This window comes from Engraulis encrasicolus, chromosome 1 (assembly GCF_034702125.1).
Source record: "Engraulis encrasicolus isolate BLACKSEA-1 chromosome 1, IST_EnEncr_1.0, whole genome shotgun sequence".
NCBI lineage: Eukaryota > Metazoa > Chordata > Actinopteri > Clupeiformes > Engraulidae > Engraulis > Engraulis encrasicolus.
The window spans coordinates 56,613,215-56,635,806 of NC_085857.1; the positions used below are offsets into that span (position 1 = coordinate 56,613,215).

General features: G+C 42.7%; 1 protein-coding gene across 1 annotated transcript in view; it reads left to right on the forward strand.

Moving 5' to 3' along the window:
• LOC134455517 (NACHT, LRR and PYD domains-containing protein 3-like) overlaps nucleotides 1-22,592 on the forward strand; it is a 75,641-nt gene that overhangs the window by 28,043 nt on the left and 25,006 nt on the right. Inside the window, exons 3-8 of the mRNA XM_063206632.1 lie at nucleotides 2,623-2,708; nucleotides 3,484-5,320; nucleotides 6,367-6,537; nucleotides 7,616-7,786; nucleotides 11,365-11,535; nucleotides 22,113-22,286. Of these exons, the coding sequence (XP_063062702.1) occupies nucleotides 2,623-2,708; nucleotides 3,484-5,320; nucleotides 6,367-6,537; nucleotides 7,616-7,786; nucleotides 11,365-11,535; nucleotides 22,113-22,286 (2,610 nt within the window). The remainder of the gene's footprint in view (nucleotides 1-2,622; nucleotides 2,709-3,483; nucleotides 5,321-6,366; nucleotides 6,538-7,615; nucleotides 7,787-11,364; nucleotides 11,536-22,112; nucleotides 22,287-22,592) is intronic.

Here is a 22,592-nt window from a genome sequence, read left to right on the forward strand (position 1 = left end):
ACACCTGTCACCTGAACAAAGGTTCCCCCTTATATCGCTGTGACCCCAATTACAATACAAGTGCCACCCAGTGGACGATTATGGCATGACATGACACAACAAGAAAATGTTGGAGCGTGGTTTCGGTTTTCTTTTGCATTTACTCCACCCAGTCCCATCATCAGCTCAAACAGGGCCGAAACAGGGGCGATTATAGAATCGGCAAAGACGTGGTTCTAGGCGTGCGGAGCTAGTTCCACTAGGCTAGATGTTGCCCTGTGTTAGGATTTACCGGCATGTGCAACACCCCCTCACGTTAAAAAAAATCACCATGGCTTTTCTGTCTGCAGTTTTTACAGTAGCCTAGTCTAGACATAGAAAATTAGTCAAGCATTTATAAAGTAACTCCAGTCATTGGCCAAGGAGTTGTCAAGGAATTGTTTCTTGAGCTGACAGCATTTGGCTATCGACCATTTAAAAAAATGTAGGCCTATATATATATATTTTTTTAAATGACTCTATTTCCATGTGGGAAGCTCCACGCCTTTTCCTCGTGAGAAGCCGTTTTTACTGGAGAAATACAGTATCAACACGCACCATGCAAAAAAGTCACAAGGTAGGCCCTACAGCATCTGACTAGCATTAAATTAAATCCTTTTCATTGCACATCTTTTCATATGGGAGGTCTCCGTAGCGTTGGACAGGTTGCTTTTATTCTGTGTTCATAAACTTTAGGTCATTTTTTTCTTGCGGTGTATGGGTTTACCTATACATTTGCTTCCACATTTGCGAGCCTCTGCACGGCCGTCTTTATGCTTCTAAAGTTTAGTAGGCTGGCATTAGAAGTGTGCATGCTGTGAGGTAAACATCTCACAGAACGCACTTTTTGACGACGGGATGTAGGGCTGCAGGATTATGGAAAAAAATCATATTCACGATTATTTTGGTCAAAATCATTATCACGATTATTGATTTTTGCAGATTTTTTTTTGAACATTATAACAAGACGAAATATAACCAAGAATGAATTACATACGGGATGAGCAAAATAAAATGAATTGTAATAATTGAAATAGCATAAAACTTAAGTGGACAGATTTCTGGCCAGAAACACCAGCCTGTCAGTATGTTCTGGCTTCAAGGACGCTCTCAAAAGTAGGTCACTATTGCCACGATTAAATCGATTCGACTCGAGTTCGATTTCACTATTTTATCACGATTTTGATTATTTTTCGATTAATTGTGCAGCCCTAACGGGATGTCTGCTATTTATTTGCTTCATGGTTTGCGAATGCACGAAGGGAATTGCCTACAAATACCACGGCTAAAATCTACGCTCTACAGTCCAACCTCAATATCCAATTGCCTACAATTCACAAGACTGAATAACAAGTAACTGGTTTTGATGAGGACTTTCCTGTGTTTTTTACCATGCATTTTTGCCATGGCATGCACCTGGACATGCAGACAAGAGGAGCGTTACTTTCATTAGATTTCACGGGGCCTTAGATGAAGCACGCTGAGAAATTATGAGAAATTATGAAACAAAAGTAGCATCCTTTTTCGATGACTTGACTAATGTTCATTTAATTGCTTCATGGTTTGCGAATGCACTTCAGTCAGGCAGAGGGAAGGCTTGCTATACTACGGCTAAAATCTACAGTCTAACTTCAATATACGATTTGAATTTACAAGACAACTTGCCAAGTGAGTAATGAGTATAACTTATCGTTTACATTTGGACTCTTTCGCTTCTGCTATATTCACCATGCCGCAAAAGCACGGTGTTGTCGCCGCTACTTGCAGCATGCAATCATACCTGGCCCACTTCTAGTCCCTGTTGTATCAAAATGCGGGCCAGACAGCACCGTCGACCCCCCCCGTCAACTTTCATGAATATTTATGACGCCTAGTTGTGTTAGAACAGTTCTGCGGAACCTAATGGGTAAAGGGCTCAAGTGAGCCTTGAATTATTTTTTTGAAAATCTACATAATGCTTGTTGCTGTGTACTGTTGACTATACACTTCATTTTTATTGCTTTTCTGGGTCAGCAGTGACCCCAAAACATAAAAAATGAAAGGAAAGAAGAAATGGAAAGTGAAAATTTCAAGTTGGCCCAAAGTTGTAAATGTTGGGAACCCCTGATCTATTCTATTAAAAGGCTATAAATAGTTTGAGTGGCATCATTTTTATGCTACAATATTGATTTTCAATTTCAATTTTAATATCAAAATAATAACTTGTCAAACTGAAGAGAAATGCATGCAAGGTAGTTGATTGGGTGGCTGCCATTATTGTTTTTTGATTCACTGTTGCGGGGGTACTGATGCACAGCATTCTGGGTAGTATGCAGCGACAGTATCCAGTCAGCTTGGTTCAGCCTGCGAACAAAATGAGGGCTCGTTTTCAAGCTGAATCGTGCTGTACTTGGCTAATCGAGAAGCAATAGACTGTGGCCGAGTCATGCTGTGTCAAAATGTACCAGCTCTAAAATCCCCCCGAAATAAAAAAAAAGCATACCTTTAAGTAGACTATTATATTTTATGAAGAAGTTCGATATTATAAAAGCATTGATTTATAATTATCAGAAGTGGTACCTTTCATGACATTCTGTCAACCAGTTTCCATCCTTCTCTTTTCAGTCTTATCCAGGATCAGTCCAGCTGTGAGCAGGTACTGAGAGACCCAGCCATCACCAGCTGTGAGAACCAGAGCAAGGTGAAACAAGGTGAGCTGACTAGATCACTGAATACTAAAGCTGGGCTTACACTGTGCGACTTTTTGCCCGATTTTGCCACGATTTGTCACTTGCACAAGTTTTTGTTAGTCGGGACAATTTCTTGATCAATCACAGGTCAATCGTGAGTCTCGCATCGTGCAGTGTATATGGGGTAACGGCAAGCGATTTCACCTCACGATCGTGCAATCGTAGAGTCGCAAGAAAATCAGAATTATTTGAAATCCTGGTCGTGTCTCGTGGGTAAATCACACAGTTAAAGCAATGCTACGACCCGATTTGACACTACACATGGACAAATTAATAGGGCCGTGCGGTTCGCTCAAGCGTGTCCTCATCTCCACTTCAGGTGTGCATGTTCCCTCTGCATACCCGAGAAACATGCCTGTTGTGTCGCACAGTGGGAGCATTCGGCTCGCATCCGACTGTTGGCTCGCATAGTGTGAGGACGTGAGTCGTGAGATGTGAACTTTTAAATTGTGAAATTCTCTTGTGCAGTGTGAGCAGGGAGTGAAAATATCGCACAGTGTATGCCCGCCTTTAGGCTGACTTACTTAACATCTTTGTATCTAAACCTGAATTAGGCGGTTAAGAAATACGGATCATGTACTATGCTGAATATCTGTATGATAATGTTAGTGTCTAAATAGACAATCTTTTACTTCCGTATTTTACTGGCAGAAATGTCAGAACGATTATATTGTGCCTTGTAGTTGCAAATTAAGATTGTGGTGCTTCATATTGATTTGGTGTTTCAATTGTGCAGATGCAGATAACCTGAGAAGAGTTATAGAGAATCATAAAACCAGTCTGAAGAGGAGGTATCAGAACATATCTGAAGGCACCATCAAACCTGGAGCTGAGATACTCCTCAATGACATCTACACCGAACTCTACATCACGGAAGGGGAGAGTGAAGGGGTGAATAATGAACATGAAGTTTGGCAGGTAGAGTTCACATCTAGACAACAAACCACAGAAGAAGCACCAATCAACTGCAATGACATCTTCAAGCCCTTACCTGGACAGGAGAGACACATCAAAACTGTGATGACCAAAGGTGTGGCTGGCATAGGAAAAACAGTGTCAGTGCAGAAGTTCATTCTTGACTGGACAGAAGGAAAAGCCAATCAGAATGTGGACTTCATCTTCCCCCTTCCTTTCCGTGTACTGAATTTGATTAGAAATGATCAGTATAGTCTTCAGAAGCTCCTGCTGAACTTCCACCCTGAACTGGAAAAATTGGAGGATGGTAACAAGTACAAAGAATGTCAGATCCTTTTCATCTTTGATGGTCTGGATGAAAGTCGGTTGACTCTGGATTTTGAACAAGATAGGAACTGCTGTGATGTACAACAGACATCGTCAGTGGATGTTTTGATATCGAGCCTCATTCAGGGAACATTGCTTCCTTCTGCACTCATCTGGATAACCTCAAGACCAGCAGCAGCCAATCAAATTCCTCAACAGTACATCAACCAGGTGACAGAAGTGCGAGGGTTCAATGACCCACAGAAGGAAGAGTACTTCAGGAAGAGAATCAGTGATGAGAGTCTGTCCAAGAGAATAATATCCCACATTAAAGCATCAAGGAGTCTCTTCATTATGTGCTACATTCCAGTCTTCTGTTGGATTGCAGCCACTGTGCTCCAGCAGATGCTAAAGAAGAAAATCCCCAAAACTCTGACAGAGATGTTCATACACTTCCTGCTGATCCAGACAGCAAGAAAAGGTGAAAAGTATCACACTGAGAAGAAAGTACATCAAGACGATCTTCTGGAATCTCAGACAGAATTAATTGTCAAGCTGGCAGAACTGGCCTTCAAGAATTTGGAGAGCGGCAATCTGATGTTTTATGACAAAGATCTGCGAGAATGCAACATTGATGTGAGTGATGCCTCTGTGTACTCTGGCTTCTGCACAGAGATTTTCAAAGAAGACTCTGTGTTTCAGCAGAAGGTCTATTGCTTTGTGCATCTCAGCATTCAGGAGTTTCTGGCAGCTCTGTATTCATTTTACTCATTTGTCACTGGGAACCATGCAGTACTGAAGTCTATTCTCAGTGATGATCATATAGATAATTCAAAGCCATCATCGTTTGTTACATCACTTCAATCAACACTAGGATTGAAAAATGAAGACCATCTCCATGTGTTGCTGAAGAATGCAGTGGATGCGGCTTTGAAGAGCCAGAATGGGCACATGGATCTTTTCCTTCGCTTCCTCTGTGGAATGTCTCTGGAGAGAAATCAGGGACTTTTGAAAGGTTTGCTGACCCAGACACAGAGCAGTTCAAGCAGCATTAAAGAAACATCCGAGTACATCAAGAAGCTGAATGCCGACCTCTCTCCTGAAAGATGCATCAATCTTTTCCACTGTATGCTTGAAATGAATGATGAATCCATGCACAAAGAAATTCAGAAATACATGTCATCTCCAAAGAAGCGTGAAAAACAGTTGTCCCCTGCTCACTGTTCAGCACTGGCCCACATGCTTCTGATGTCTGAGGAGGTGCTGGATGAGTTTGACCTGAAGAGCTACAACACATCGGATGAGGGACGCAGGAGACTGCTCCCAGCTGTGAGGAGCTTCTGGAAGGCAAGGTGAGTTTTAGAGGAGACTGGATGAGAAATTGAATGAATAACTGAACAGCAATGAAATGTGTCAGAAAGCTGGTGTGTCTGTGCCCCATGTCTGAGCACTACTCCATGGTTACTGTTGTCCTGGCTACCTCCATCACATGTATGTGTATGTGTATGTATGTGATGACTTAAGGGTACATTTCTCTGTGCTGTTCAATTGAAATAATCAATAAGTACTTTTTTCTCTCTATCTATCTCTGTGTGTGTGTGTGTGTGTGTGTGTGTGTACTTGTGTGTTTGTGTGTTTGTGTGTGTGTGTGTGTGTGTGTGTGTGTGTGTGTGTGTGTGTGTGTGTGTGTGTGTGTGTGTGTGTGTGTGTGTGTGTGTGTTTGTGTGTGTACTTGTGTGTGTGTACTTTTGTGTGTGTGTGTGTGTGTGTGTGTGTGTGTGTGTGTATGTTTAATTATTTTTACAGACTTGTACACTGTAATCTCATTGCCAAAACCTGTGAGGTTGTGGCTTCAGTTTTACAGTCACCAAACTCCCTGGTGGAGTTGGACCTTAGTGACAATGCCCTGGGGGATTCTGGAGTTCAGTTTCTCTCTAAAGGATTGTCTAGTCCTCACTGCAGACTACAGATGCTAAGGTTGGTGATAATAGCCATTCGTTTCTTGAGGATACATATCATTGGAGACATGTGGTGAATAATGTGTTAGTGAAAAAAAAGAGGGAGAGAGAGAGAGAGAGAGAGAGAGAGAGAGAGAGAGAGAGAGCGAGAGAGAGAGCGAGAGAGGGAGAGAGTGTGTGTGTTTGTATGTGTGTTAACGTGTTCTGTTTGTGTGCTTATGTGTGTGTGTGTGTGTGTGTGTGTGTGTGTGTGTGTGTGTGTGTGTGTGTGTGTGTGTGTGTGTGTGTGTGTGTGTGTGTGTGTGTGTGTGCGTGCGTGTGAGAGTGTGTGTGTGAGTGTGTGTGTGTGTGTGTGTGTGTGTGTGTGTGTGTGTGTGTGTGTGTGTGTGTGTGTGTGTGTGTGTGTGTGTGTGTGTGTGTGTGTTAAATTATTTTTACAGACTTGTCCACTGTAATCTCATTGCCAAATCCTGTGAGATTGTTGCTTCAGTTCTACAGTCACCAAACTCCCTGGTGGAGTTGAACCTTAGTGGCAATGCCCTGGGGGATTCTGGAGTTGAGTTTCTCTCTAAAGGATTGTCTAGTCCTCACTGCAGATTACAGATGCTAAGGTTGGTGATAATTGACATTCGTTTCGAGGGGATAAATATGATTGGAGACATGCAGTGAATAATTTTAGTCAGAGAGAGAGAGAGAGAGAGAGAGAGAGAATGGCCCTCATTTATCAAACTTGCGTAGAAACCATCACAGAAATGAGCGCAGATCTCGTCGTACGACAAAGCTCATGTGAGATTTACTAAACATGTGTACCTCTCCAATCCCATCGTAAGAGCAAGTGGCTGTTGATAAATCCAGCGTCTGAAAGCCATCGTAATTAGAATAATCACACCTTCTCTAAAACGGCGGGAAGGAGACCACACCCCTACGTTTGCGACATGGAGAGGCGCAAACTGGCTAAAACATCCAAGTTTCTGGTTGATTGACAGCTTGAAATTAGGCTTTACGCGAGGTAGACAACAAAATAACACGTGGAAATAATCAACAGCAGTAGTCAACAGTGTTTCGGTTCTCAATATGTAAGGGGTAGAGATTGATTTCCAAATAGCCTACTTACAATGAATTGTTTGATTGACTACAGTAGACATAATGGAGATATTTATAGACTATCTATATTATTATATTAAATAATAATTTATTCTTTAAAAAGGGTGCACCAATTCAAACAAGTAGAAGTTGGCTTATAGGCAAAATATACAATGTAAAAACATTTTGTAATTATGTAGGTCACATATTTATGATAATGAGTTGTTGCGCTACAACTGCTGCTCAAGTTGGTGATCATAGTCATCTCAAGTCCAATTTGAAAACGGCGTACACCGTCTGAGAGCAGTCGTAGGATTTCATCTTTCCTGCGCTTACGATGAGATTTGATAAATGCCAAGTGGTCGTAGAAAAAGAACGTACGCACGACGTACGTATGATTCTCGTCGTACGCTGCTTTGATAAATGAGGGCCAATGTGTGTGTGTGTGTGTGTGTGTGTGTGTGTGTGTGTGTGTGTGTGTGTGTGTGTGTGTGTGTGTGCACTTGTTCTCTTGACTCTGAATTGAACACCACAAAGACTTCAATACAGGTGCACAACCTTATTTTGAATATATACACATTTGTACTCTTATTTGTACATTTGCAGACTTGCTGACTGCAACTTCGTCAAAGAGACTTGTGAGATTTTGGCTTCAATTCTACAGTCACAGAATGACCTGACAGAGCTGGACCTCAGTCTCAATGTCTTTGGAGAATTTGGAGTCCAACTCCTCTCTCAGGGACTGTCAAGTCCCCACTGCAAACTGCAGACATTAAGGTTGGTTGTAGATGTCTTCTCATTGTCAAACTGAACAATGTGTGTTTCAGTAATTGATCCTTAAAGGATTTATCCGGAGTTGGAATAAGTTTGCCTCATTTTTGCATGTTTGGGGTGAAATACAGTCACTCTAGAGCAAAATCAAGGCAAAAGGATGCGTTTTGAGAAACTTTGATAATATCACGTTAGCCTCGTTAGCCATATCAGCTATGCAATATGATAGATTGCGGGCATCGTATCTCGGCGGTTACACACATTTCCATAACACAACATTTTAAAGTCTTGCACAGCTCAAAACAACGTCACACGTACCTCGTAATATGTTGAGGGTATCCACACATAAACCGAAGTGTCCAAAGCCCTTCATGTATTCTTGAAAGGTCTGCAGAATGTGTTTTGTGAAGCTACTACCTTGACAATATCTACAGTTACGGTCAAGCCAACTATTTGACACAAAAGTCAACAAAAGTAGATTGCCGAGTGCGTCGCATCATCAGCTGTGGTTACTCGCTCTGGAAATAATCATAGCTCTGTAATAAGCACAGAGTTAACACAGTTGATGTGGACGAGTTTTGGGTGGTATTGTAGATAGTATTGATGTGAAGGGTGTAGGCATACCGAATTATGTGTTAGCCTAGGCTAAATATTATTTTTGGTACTTTTGTGTGAAAAAAGACCTTGTGCCATAACGGTGATTTCCTCGGGTTGTTGCTGGAACGACATCGCAAAGTTGGTCCTGGATCAGCATCTGGTTTGAGTGGTTATCTATGTCAGATTTCGCGCCAGTAACGTCTTCTGTAGCCTATGGATTAAGATCAGTTATGCAGAAGTGCCATGCTGTTACAAAATACAATTATTCACTGACAGGTTAAGTTTAGGAATATGTTTTGGTAAAGGCATAATTTGGCATGTTGTTAGGTTGGTGCACACATTTTCACTGACAGGTTGTTTAGGAATTGGTTTTGGTTTAGGCACAGTTCCACATAGCCACTGTAATAGCCTAGCCATAACCAGAGCCGTATACCACCGTGACGGCACTTGGCATGCCCGTTAATTTTTGGAATCAGACCTAGAATAGGCTAACATACCAGATGTTGATCCAGGACCAACTTTGCGATGTCGTTCCAGGAACAACAGTAACCCGAGGAAATCGCGGTCACCGTGCCCAACGCAGGGCGCCCCTCCAGCTGTTTCGCTCGCTATCATAGTCGACTTGAACATTTGGTGATGTGTCAGTGCATCGCAAGGCACAGAGAGATGTGCACGAACAAGCCTACTAACTTTGGACAGAGCTGCTGCTGCTCAACTTCGGAATCTCAAAGTGAAATGTAGCCTATTTTCTTCCAACCGGCATTATCAGCTGTCAAACTGGAGCGCGCCACCCTAAAAATGCAGCGGTTTGTTTAATTGTTCATCGGTGTCCACAAGAATGTTTACTTTTGGGAAAATAAAAACACGTTTTGAAATAGTCTAGGCTAGAGCTACTGTTTGGAGCCATACGCCTACTTCAACCCTGTAATCCCACCAACTCGAGTCATCCTGCACGTGAGACCGATTGCTCACGCAGCTTGGTCTAAGTTGTCAATCATGCGGGCAGAGCGAGAGAGAAGAGAGGGTGGGGGGGTTCACTTCGAGATTCCGCAGTTGAGCAGCCGCCTCGAATCTCTCGGTCCAAAGTTGAACAGAACAGTTAATAGGCTACACCAGTGTTTCCCAACCTTTTGCACACTTTTTCCCTTTAAAAAATCTCACGGCACACCACCAACCAAAAATGATGAAATAATGAAAACAAATTATTCTCTGATAAGAATGACTATATTGTTAATATAGGCGGCTACAAAGTGTTTTGAATAGCAATCAATTAACACAAAACTGTATTTTTTTAGTCATATTTTAGGCCTACATTTCCTCTTTCAAATAAAAAGTGCACTTAATGTTCACAAGCTATAAACTTCAAAGTAGGCCTACAATTTACAAATTGTTATTCTGTCCAAAAGCATTCTATTAGCAGGAATACAGAAAATAATGCTTATTCTGACAGTAGCAACATTTGGGAAATATTTCACTGAATATCAATCTCTGTATATTTTACTCACTTAATCGTAATGTGAAACCTACCGGTATATGCGTCTTTCACCTTTGGCTAAAAGGCCCGCCCTAAAATGCAGTTTGACCACAAACACAGCGCTGCAAAAGGACGAGGTCGGTCAGAAGAAGTTTGACAGCGCTCCAAAGCGGAAATCTCATGTTTTCAAATGCAAGGTATTATGGTCATATTATTATTAAAAACTGATTGGAAATTGTGCCTGGGGTGTTTGTGACAAAGGTTTCCCCGCGAGGTAACAGGAGGTAATCCCCTTGCTTTCCCTAAAACCGGGCTAATTATGCTTACCGGCAGTTGGATAGTCTGGCTTGAAGGGTCTCGGCATCCTCACACTCGACTAGAAAGCACGCGGACCAACAAACAACGTTGTGTGCTTAATCGTTTAACTTTTCAGTAAGGTTGTAAGCAAAACACGAACCTGTTTCAGGATTTTGTAGGAGGTAGGATTTTGGTTTTCTGACCTAATTAGTGAAGAAACAGTGCTAGCAAAGTTAACAATAAGTCACGTCAGGATTGTTTTGACTAGCAGCTGATGGACGTTCTTTGTTAGGGCTACTGAGGATAGCCTACATCAGTGCAATTCGCTACCTGCTGCCACCTAGTGATAAGGAATTATTTCATGCTTAGGACGCCAGTCAACAGCAGACACAGGCTACTAGAGCTGATAATAACGATGAATTTAAAAAAAAAAAAAAAAAAACTAAGAATTTTCCACGGCACACCTGACGATCTCTCACGGCACACTAGTGTGCAACACTGGGCTACACAACAGTGTTCTTGCACATCTCTCTGTGACTTGCCATGCACTGACACATGACCAAATGTTCAAGTCGACAAGGATAGCGAAACAGAGCTGGAGGGCGCCCAGCGTCAGGGTTAAATGGCGTAAGGTCTTCTCACACAAGAGCACCAAAAATAATATTTAGCCTAGGCTAACACATAATTCTGTATGCCTACACCCTTAACATCAATACTATCTACAATACCACCCAAAACTCGTCCACATCAACTGTGTTAAGTCCGTGCTTATTACAGAGCTATGATTATTTCCAGAGCGAGTAACCACAGCTGATGATGCGACGCACTCGGCAATCTACTTTTGTGGACTTTTGTGTCAAATAGTTGGCTTGACCGTAACTGTAGATATTGTCAAGGTAGTAGCTTCACAAAACACATTCTGCAGACCTTTCAAGAATACATGAAGGGCTTTGGACACTTCGGTTTATGTGTGGATAGCCTCAACATATTATGAGGTACGTGTGACGTTGTTTTGAGCTGTGCAAGACTTTAAAATGTTGTGTTTTTGAAATGTGTGTAACCGCCGAGATACGATGCCCGCATTCTATCATATTGCATAGCTGATATGGCTAACGAGGCTAACGTGATATTATCAAACTTTCTCAAAACTTGTTCCAACTCAGGATAAATCCTTAAATGACAAGGTGTTTCCATATGTTTTGAAACACTCATATAGACTCGCTGGCTGTAAAGTCACTGCCAACTCCTGTAAGATTGTGGCATCAGTTCTACACTCACCAAACACCATGAGAGAGCTGTACCTGTTTGACAATGATTTGGGAGATTCTGGAGTTCAGCACCTTTGTAAAGGATTGTCAAGTCCCCACTGCACACTGCAGTCATTAAGGTTTGTTCTCACTCTTCTTGATTCATGTGACATCTATTGTCGAAGTTAAAGTGTATATCTCAGGTTATTTTTTATTCAAAATAATGGACTTCCTTTGATAGTTCTACCACTTGAACAATTATCCATAATTTTTTTCATGCAACAGGACATCAGAAAATGAAATATAATGAGGAAAAGTGTGTATTTTCAGTAACATGTTCAAAGAATTCTAATCTATTGTGTGACGTCAGGCGAGGCCATTCAGTAGCCCGCAGTAGCGGTAGCCCTGCATTCTGTACGGTGTGTGATTGAATTATGCCGTACGGCTATGAAATAAATATCATTGGCAATGTTATCTCATGACAGCTACAGTCGGTCCCCCTACAATGCACACCCTTTACCGAGGTAATGCCACGTCATCCACCTCGGTACGTACCGGGCCTAGCTGCAGTGTACCCAAACAACCGCCGGGTGGCACTTGGGAGCACTCGCTCAATACACATTCACTCACACGCACACACGGGCGCGCACACATACACATACACACACACTCTCTCTCTCTCTTTCTCTCTCTCTCTCTCTCTCTCTCTCTCTCTCTCTCTCTCTCTCGTTCATATCAGATAACCATAGCACAGAGTGGTGAAGAAGCGCAAATGTGTTGGCAACATTTATTACCATATGGGATATTTTAGACGATGTTGACGGCATATTAATATGCTCATATTCACCAGCACGCACCGATTCAGCGGATAACGACATGCCTAATTAAATTGTGTGAGAACACCTCCAGGAAGTAGGAAGAGTCATAAAAAGAATAAATAGCCTAATGAATTTTCTTTTCTTTTTTTAATGATGATCGGATGAATTGCCATTAATGTGCAAGCTCTATGTGTAGAAATTGAGTGTAGCCACAAGCCCTACCGATTCTCGCATCGCAAGATTTGAAACGTCTAATATTACAACTTCAAACTTGATATCTGGATTTCGTTTGGTAAAAATTACGGAGGGTGCAATAGGGGGCCTAAACCTCACTGCAGTAACCTACAGCGCCGCGTTTGAGCGTTTAAGCCTTGGCTATTTATCTTACATCGCCAACAGCTGGGGCGATAACCTAACCTACACTTCCGTAATCAGTGCTTAATTTGTAAATCACAAGGTACCGGAACGCAAAAAACATATGACATCACAGCGACGGTGAGTTGGACAGAGGTCCCGGAACGCACAGAAAAACTATAATTACGCAAACGAATAAAAACGGGAAAAAAACAGATGCAATTCCCTGCATTTGAACGACATTGAGTCCCATGTCAGCTCATATCCATACGTTTGTTTCTTAATACAAGGGACGGTTGGCAATCCAATGGCTATTTTAAACAACAGCCATAGCTATTAAATGCTGTAATGACAACAACCAATATTTTTTGTTTGATCGCTAACTTTATGCTTAGTAGTTTCGTGCAGTGCATGGACATTATGCTTTCCCCATGAGGTGAAAAGAAACCGAAGCGGTCTTCTACTAGCCTATGCCTATTGAAAGGACAGTGCATGGCTGTCCAATTCCCGTATTCACACAACGTTGGCATAGGCCTATTAAACGTTAAATCCTCGCTTTGTTGGCGACTTTGTTGCATATGATTTGGCTAATCCGCATGTGCTGTTGCGATATGCCACTTCACTGTTTCAAGGGCTCGCGCACTGATGGTAAGCGAGCTGCGATTTTCAGGGCTCGCGATGGTAAGCGAGCGGCGATTTTCCCGGTAGACTTGGCTTTTCACACTGACTGTCTGCTCGCGCTGCGGTCCGGTTGAAAATCCCTCCGACCAATGTTTTATTTGGAGTGTGTAGGCCCTATTTGAATGAAATATCACATTGTCTTTGCTGTTTTCGTGCTCAAATTGACTTGTAAGATAACGCGTGGGTACACATGCTGAGCGCTCGCCAGCCGAGGAAGATCTCATCCTCTCACCCAGGCTGTCTTTTTCGCTAGGCTACATGACTGATCAATGCACCAAACGCAGCCCAGGTGCCACTAGAAATGTGTATGTCCAAAACCTTGTGTGCCGACCAAAATGTGATACAGACGTTTAAACAATGTTTGGCACAGCCAGGCTTTCCATCTCATCCGCGCATATGAACAAACAACGAGAGAGGGGCAACTTCACGTAGCCTACATTTAGTCAGATAGTAGGGATGGAAATGTAGCCTAGTAGATCTATAGTTATGATTCTTAAATGTATGGGACAAGCAGTAGGCTGAATGTGACTGTCGTGCCGAAAAGCGAGTCCCTGCCAGAACAAGAGTGCCTCATTGAAACCAATGTCATTTTTTGAGAGAAAAATATACTCATTTTTGCAGAATGAATTACATAATATATGAACTAAAATATGCTTATGAAATATTACTCGTCCTCCACTTAATATGAGCTATTTGACTGAAACCGCAACATTTGTTATGACAATTAGACTATTCGATTCCTTTATGGAAATAATAGCCTACTGAAATTGTAACCAGCTCTTTGTAGCCTAATTCTTCCAGAGGGAATGCAGATGCTTTATGGATATGCTTTACATCCATGCACTCTCCGTGCAGGGGTGGTGGAAAGACACCAAACGTGCCATCACCATCCCCCCGGACCCACGAAACCCACTGCGCTCCGAAGTTGAATTCCTTTTACTACTTTATTGCTGTGTGCATAAAGCGCATGTTCGATTTGCTGTAATAGGCTACGACCAGTAGCCTCGACGTGTCTGTCTTTTCTTTTCCTTTTTTCAATATTTAGTAGGCTAACATATGTTTAAGCCTAAAAATATAATAAATAAATAGAAATAATTTGGTATCCATGTCTGGTTAGCGTCTGGGCATTTGTGGTCTTTACCTGGTTCTCCGCACCATCTTATGACAATGTTGAACAATGTTGAACAAAAAAACGGATGCACACACGTCATACTCTTTTATTACCTCATATTGTTTTTAATTCTGTGTATAGACAAATAAACGTAGGCTAAACTTGACATTTCAGTAAGAGTGTACATTTATTTTACAAGTAGCCTATACAGAGTTTTAGTAGACAATGCCTACACAGCAGCCTTTACAAGTTGCCTAATGTAGGCTACCAGAATTGCGTTCCGTCCCTTTCGCTGTGTCTCCTGCGACTCGGTCTGTTGTTTGTGCAGTAGTGCGCTGTTTCCCTTCACCTACCAGTGGGCTCACCACCTAGATCGATGATTTGGTCGATGACTGTAGGCCTATCCAGGTGACTGGACACTTAAAAGACTTTGTAAGGATTTATTTTTAGGCATAGCCTACTTAGATTTTTTTGAATGCCGCCTTTGTCCTGAGTGAATTCTGAATCAAGACCAGACTGCGTTGCTGCCACCCTTGTTGAGTCACTAGCCAACTGCACTTTTTGCACCATGGGATTTACAGTATGGACACGGGAGTAAGGACATTGAAGTAGGCTAGGCTAGGCCTACACCTGGACACTTAAAAAGACTTCGTAAGGATTTAGTATTAGGCATAGTTTGATTTTTTGAACGCCTTTTTATTGATCTAGGCTATGTTTTTATTGCTATTTGTAACATCACAACAAATAAACATTCAAACTTTTGAAACAATATCCATACTCTGCCTTGCATCTCTCGTGTGTGTGTGTGTGTGTGTGTGTGTGTGTGTGTGTGTGTGTGTGTGTGTGTGTGTGTGTGTGTGTGTGTGTGTGTGTGTGTGCGCGCGCGCGCTCGTGAAAAAAAACCTCTTGGCCGCAAACTGTTAAACTCACACGGCTTGGAGGGGCGCTTACATAAATTTCAACTGACTACAGTCTTCAACTGTGTGACGCTATGAATGTTTGTCTGTGGGGGAGGGGTGATTAAACCCCTACACGCACACAAAAGAGCTCGTGGTGTGACAGGTTATCCAGCCTCCGAAGAAGGAGTCATAGTTCACAAGTGTCCACAAGCACTAATAATAATAATAATAATTAAAAAAACCCGTCTTTTTATTTTATTTAACTGTAGGTAGGCCTATGCAAACTGGATTGGGAGATGGTGAATGAAAGACAGAAAAAGTCGAGTTTAAATTCACATGGTGGTCTTGTTTAGGGCTCACGCTTGTGTTATTATCACATGCCCTATCAAATGCCCAATGCTAAATAAAACATGCAATTTGCTGACTGTATTTCTACTACTACTAAAACTGGGGGATGGACGAGCACGGAAGCACAAACACAGGCAGACGCTTGGAGGGGCGCTTACATAGATGTCAACTAACTACAGTCTTCAACTGTGTGACGGAGTGAATGTTTGTCTGTGGGGGAGGGGGTGATTAAACCCCCACACGCACACAAAAGAGCTCTCTCTCTCCAACAACACAAGAGGGAGTATTCGCATTGGACGCACTTGTTTAGTCCCTCACAATGTGTAGGGCCTATGCTTGGTTGCCATATTAAAATCAGGTTTTAAGAAGAGCACACACAATCGAATCGAAAGTAGCCTATAGCCAAATATTTTAATTAAATTCGGGCGGTTGGTTGAATCATTCAAATAGCCTAATTAAAAATAGCCTATATAGTAGCCTATAGGCTTACCACCAACAAAAATTATGAAATAATGAAAACAAATTATACTCTGTAGCCGCCTTAACAACAGAAGTAATTAGGCCTATTAATGCATTCGTTTGCCAAAAAAATAGGCCTAAGCAAAAAATAAAAAGAAAAGAATTTCACACTTATCTTAACATTTATCATACTGTCACAGGTGGGGGGTGCGCGTTTGACAGCGGCACCCCCACTTAATACCAACTACCCCGAGGAGCATTGTACACATCAGGAAACACCAAGACAACAAAGTCATTTAAATCAAGTATTTATTTTCTATTTGGAGACATAGTTCTGTATGCAGTGTGTGTGTGTGCGCGTGTGTGTGGATGTGTAACCAGTTCTCTGTCCGCCGGGTCCTTAATGGTCCAATGTCTCTGATCAGCACCTCAAACCTCTCACTCGGTCCGTGCGCATCGTAGCCTCCGACAGGTTGGGCGGGGCCACCTGGCTCGTCTGGGCACGCGGAGGCGGATCAGCTGGTGGAGATAGGAGAAGGGTAAACAGGCTTCCAGTCTCTGAATTCGTATGAATAATGCACAGGGGGATGCTAACTCCCATCACCAATTGTGAATAAAATAGGCCTACACAGCACGAGTAACTAAGCTACTTATTTAAAGGAGCACACGCAGCACAGCAACCAACACAGCACACATAAAACGATGGTGTAGGGGTGGCCATCCTCGCTGCGCAAAAAGTCTTTTCCGATCGTGCATTCGCTGGGTCCGGGAGTGAGAGAGTGAGTGAGTGACAGACAGAGCGGGCCAGGGGCAGCACACACAGCGGGGAGGAGGCTTCAAGGTGAAGGCTATGGTGACCAGGCGTGGCACTTAACTTCGGTGGTGAGCGTCCTCCACCACCAGCTTTCCAACGCAACCTCTTCGTGACTCTGGCCGCAAACCTCGTTCAGGCAATATGCCGTCCGCGCCATTCGTAGTCGTCTGTTGCTTGTGTCGTCCAAAGGACCGAACGCGTGCCCCATCTTCTCCTGGCCCCATCCGGATACCGGCGTGCAGCTCACCCCCCTCCCAAGGCTGCCCCCCGGCCGCGGTAGTCTCTCCGACCCTTCTCTCATGCGGTAGCTGTGCGTGTCGTCCTCCTCTGGATCCTCCTCTCCATCTTGCCACCTGCATTCAAAAAGCCCATACCCACCCCGTACACCCAATCACCTTTCTCCCTCTTCCCATTGGCACCTACAAACATTTGCAATCAGTGAGAATAACAGTTAGTCCAAGTTTGTCACCCCCGTGACAATACGACTGCTGTGTTTTTAAAAAAGAAAAGGCAGTGCACAGCCTTTTGTGACACGTCGTGGTGTGACAGGTTATCCAGCCTCCAAAGAAGCAGTCATAAGTGTTCACAATCCGTTCCTGGCATGAATGCAGAATAATAAAAACAAAACACCGTCGACTGGCGGTCTTGTTTAGGGCTCACGCGTGTGTTATTATCAAATGCCCAATGTTACGTGCAACACAATGTCGTCGCCAAATTTAAAATTCGATCTCTCTCATGCTGGCGTTACGGGACACACTTAATTACAATGGTGTTCCTGTCTGATTGACTCGGTTTTAATTGTCTTTACCGGTTCAAATTGTAGTAGGTATGCAAACTCTGTATCCTGAGGATACCCGTTCCTGGCTTGAATAGTGCTGAAATAAGTTAAGGACGGATTGGGAGACGGTGAATGCAAGACAGAAAAAAGTCGAGTTTAAATTCACATTGTGGTCTTGTTTAGGGCTCACACTTGTGTTATTATCAAATGCCCTATCAAATGCCCAATGCTAAATAAAACATGCAATTTGCTGACTGTATTTCTACTACTACTAAAACTGGGGGACGGGCAAGGACGGAAGCAAAAACAGACCACAGACACAGGCAGACGCTGCTCTGCAAAAGCGGTGCTATACTGCCCCCCGCATTCCAAATGGCCACAGGGTGTAATGATCACGGTACGCTGCCGCGGCCCGGCACGGTAATGAGCAGATTGAAGTTACACCATCTGTACAGGGTGCCATGTGACCGTGAGGCAGTAAAAACCGGTGTTCGAACCATGCCAAAAAAAAAAAAAAAAAATGGGGGGAGTTACGATTGCGCTTGCCTCAAAGTGCGAGTCTCGAAAGCTTGAATTTGGAGAAGTAGGCCTACCATGTGATTTCAAATTTCAAGTAGGCCTACACTACAAATTACCAGACATTGTTAGTATCAACCTTTAGTAGGCCTATCACGCCATTTCAGCATCATGTCCAAGTGGGAAAGAATGTAAACAGCGACAAATAATAAATAAATAAAACCGTTTGGGTGAATCATTCGCTCCAAGCTTTTTAACGGCAAGGTGCAAAGCAGTCGGCTGCATTGTAAGAGTGCCAGAGATTACCAAATTCAAACGACTGCAAAGCAATCTGTCTGGGCACAGCACCTGTGCGGTCCACACGGCCGTCAGCAGAAAACGAATGAACCTCCCTTGCAATACGTCCGAGAACATCAGTACACCGTATGTCAAATGGCGCATTTGTCTACTTGTTTCGAGCACCACGTTTCATTGTCATTGCCGCGAGTTTCTGACAAACCACATAGTTGAGCTGCACAACGTGACACTATCATACATACACAACATGATGAAGCGCCCCCCTCACGTTTGACATCCTCGAGCTGAAGTCTCATAAGGGGGTAAAGACCGTGAACATAGTGACACACACTTCACAGTGGTGTTGGTGAAAACGAAACGAAGTTGCCTCCCACGGCCCAAACGCAAAATAATGCCGAAAATTGAATGCCCCCTCAGTTGTCCTGGCTAGGGCCATGGCCGTAGCCAGCCATGTGAAGTAGCCGAGGTCCATGATGCGCGCGCAAAGCGCGCGCCGAAATTTTATTATTAATATAAAATATAAATTAAAAATGAATTCATAAAATAAATAAATATAGGCTACACAGGCCTATATATAGGGCCCTCCTCTATGAATGTATAGGCCTAAAGTGAAATAGTAAATATGTAGACATGTATAATAATAAATATGTTGTAGTTTTCAGCCAACTCAGCCTATTCCCTTTGAATGGCTATGCTTTGGTATCATGCCTCTTTTATTATAAACAGCATCCTCCCAGTCAGTAAAGCCCTTTGTAAGGAAACTAAAGCTTGACCCTGAAGTTGCACAATAAGCTACATCCTCAGATGGCAAGTTGCTCAGCCATTCATATTTTTCTCCCAATGAAATTACACTTCAGCTGTTTTCCTCCAAAGATACAGGGACAGCTCTGTAGGGCAAACCACCTATTTTGGAGTAAACTTTTTTCTTCCTAGAGTCGCATCAAACGTTTTTTTTTATTTACTTGTTATAGTTCTTCACAAGCGCAGAGGACAAAAGTCTTTCAACGAGAAAGAAAAGTAGCCTATCCTCCGCGCTCCTGAGTCATCTGATGCGTCACGGCTATGCAGACACAGTAGTCACGGGAGCCTCTTCAGGTGTGGATATTTTACTGCGATTGACTCTGACGAAGACGTGGCAACGTCGATAGTCTTGGCACTTGTCCAAATTAACAGGAAAATATCCACACCTGAAGATGCTCCGGTGACCTCCTCTGTCAGTGTTTATCACATATGCTTTCCAATTTACAATCAATTACATTTCACGGATATCCTGCTTTTACCTTTATGCAGCAGCTGATGCAGCAGCCGGCCTTCTTAAAATAATGACTCAAATGGCTTTTTAAGACACCATAGCCTACTTGTTACGCATGAGCTTTATGTAGGCTATACAACGGTTGGCTTTCTGTCAGCGGAGATCCCATCAAGCGCGGGCTTTCTGAAAGCGGAGATCTCACCAAGCGCGTGCTTAATGGGCGCGTTCGTGACGGCACATTACTGCGCAGGCTGCACACGCACACTTTGCCATTTCAATGCATTTTTTCAACCAGAAAGCATGGTAATTTTGCTTTGCGCAGTGCTCTGTCACGAACGCGACCAAACACTTGCGATGTCGGCTGAGTTGCGTTCTCTCCCACGAGTCGCACCACTTGCGATATTAATCAATCTGGTTTACTCTCAAAAACAGAACACAAAGGCAAAACTAGAACACATAGCTCATGGATGTTAACCACAGTTTGCAAAGGACGCTTCACAAAGGTTTATAGATGTTTTTGTGTGTTTCAGTTGGTCATATTTGCCGTTAAAATAATAATAATAATAATAAAAACCTCTCACGATAGGCGAGGTCCGGACCTCGCTAGCCTCAAATGTAACTACGGGCATGGCTAGGGCAACTGGCGCGTTATCACTGCTTCTTATTCAATGCAGCGGCACTTTCATTGTACTCGCGCTGCACTTGTCTCACAATGCAATCAGCTGCGTGCTCCGGGCCAAATAGTCAACTCTCCCACCTTGTGGACACAGAAGGGAACAATTTGAAGAACGCGTTTCAGACGGACGGACAGACATAGCCTACCCTTTTATAGAGATGCTGGGGCGCATCTAAAACATGGATCCAACGCGCGTAGTAGGAAAATAGAGACTGAAAAGATACAACCAAAAGGCTCTACTCGAAGGCTCCAGCCAACGCTGTTGAAAGATTGTTTGCCTCTCTCCCTGGCCATCTGAATGAGATGCTTTTATCAAACGTCATACCAAATCTACATTGGCCTATAGGCTAGTTTTGGTATTTATGTTTGATCTGGCGACTATTGTTGTTTTACTGTCTTGCTTGAATCGCTCTGTTTGGATTACTTGAAGACTTTCCATGGATTATCCTGCATCGTCTCAGTGCCGTGAGTAACCTGGAACATAAGTAGGCTAGGCTATATCATCAGAGGTGAGCTTAGTCACTTTTGGCCGCGAGAGACTTGGAAGGCGCTACATTTGCGCCACACAACGTGGATTATTGAAATTCTTCTATTGGATAATTTCGTTTGGTAGGCCTATAATTACGGACAGTGTAGTTTTTTTGTGACTCTCGGACTTTTTTTTTTCAAGGAATATAGGTTAACCGAAATAGTCCCGCCGCCGCGTGGGTTAGGCTACCTATGCTATTGATTTGTGATACGCATGTGGGTGACCTTTATTGAAGTTGCATGTAATTCTATAGAACAGTCAAAGGAAATTGAAAATAGGCCATGTGATTTTTACAACAGCGACATGACTTGGGTGGTATACCGTACTTTAGCCTACTGTTTTGCACCTAGGAAAAGTTTGAGGCGATTTCAGCACCATGGACAGTCACTCCCCAGTCGGGCGAATAGCACCACATTTTAGGCTACGCAGATCATTTCCCGTTTAGTTTGTGCTGTTTGTAATTTAGGTAGCCTATTGCATTTAGCTGACACGATATTGGCAGTTAATTAAAAATGATTAAAAGCAAGCCCAAAAATATGAAGGGACTAGTAAAAAAAAGAAGCCCATGTCGCATAGGCCTAGTCTAGCCTATAGGTCCAAGCAGAATTTGCAACCCTGCATGAATAGCATTTCTACTAAAACTAGTTGGTCAAAAGTTACTAAATCATTTGGAAGCTGATACAGTGCCCTGCATGAGAAAAGCCGCACGATTACCGGTAGTTGCGATTTCTATTATAGGCCTGCAGGCCACGGCCGTTATATCATTAGTGATCGTCACCTCGCCTATGTAAAATTCCAGGCAAATAAAATTAGAACGTTCACCCATGGCCTCGCCTGACGTAGTGGCCAGGTTACGGTTAAACCCACATTTGCCACAACAAACAACAAAAATCGTTGTTTAACATCGTTTTTGGAGGGACTTATATATGTGGATCATTTATTGAATACAGTGTGTACACATTGATCCAAAGTAGTGGTTAACATGCGATATACACTTTAAGCTAATTAATCATTCAAATCCCGTTTTTTGATGACACATTCGCATGCAGGCAGGCTGACTGGAATAGTTAACCGGTGAGGGAGTTAGACAGTGAAGGAACAACCATCCATTGTGCTGTTTTACATATACTGCGCATACTATGTGTCATGTAAGCATAAACAAAAAAGCCTTTCCTACACTTACAGGCTTTCTGGGTGTCGCATCTCAGAGAAGGGATGCACATTTTTGGAGACAGCTCTGACTTCAAACCCCTCCCACCTGGAAAAGCTGGACTTGAGCTACAATCATCCTGGAGAATCAGGACTGAAGCGTTTATCTGCTAGACTGAAGGATCCTCACTACAAATTGGAGACACTTAAGTATGCAAAGACTTCTACTGCATAGATAAAAACCGTGATAACATTGGTGTTCTTCACTTTAAGATAGATTAAATGATTATATGTTAAAGATGTGTTTTGTAGCAAATATTATTATACAATTGATGAAATCCTCCCAATCTATCAATTTACACTATATCAATATTGGAACAGCTAATCATTGAGATTAGGGATGCAAATTATCGATTCATTCATTAATCATTAGTTTCTCGAAAAAAAACTACTAAATCTAAAAATTTTAATAAAAAATTGAGATAAAATACCACATTTAAATTAATTCTATTTCAA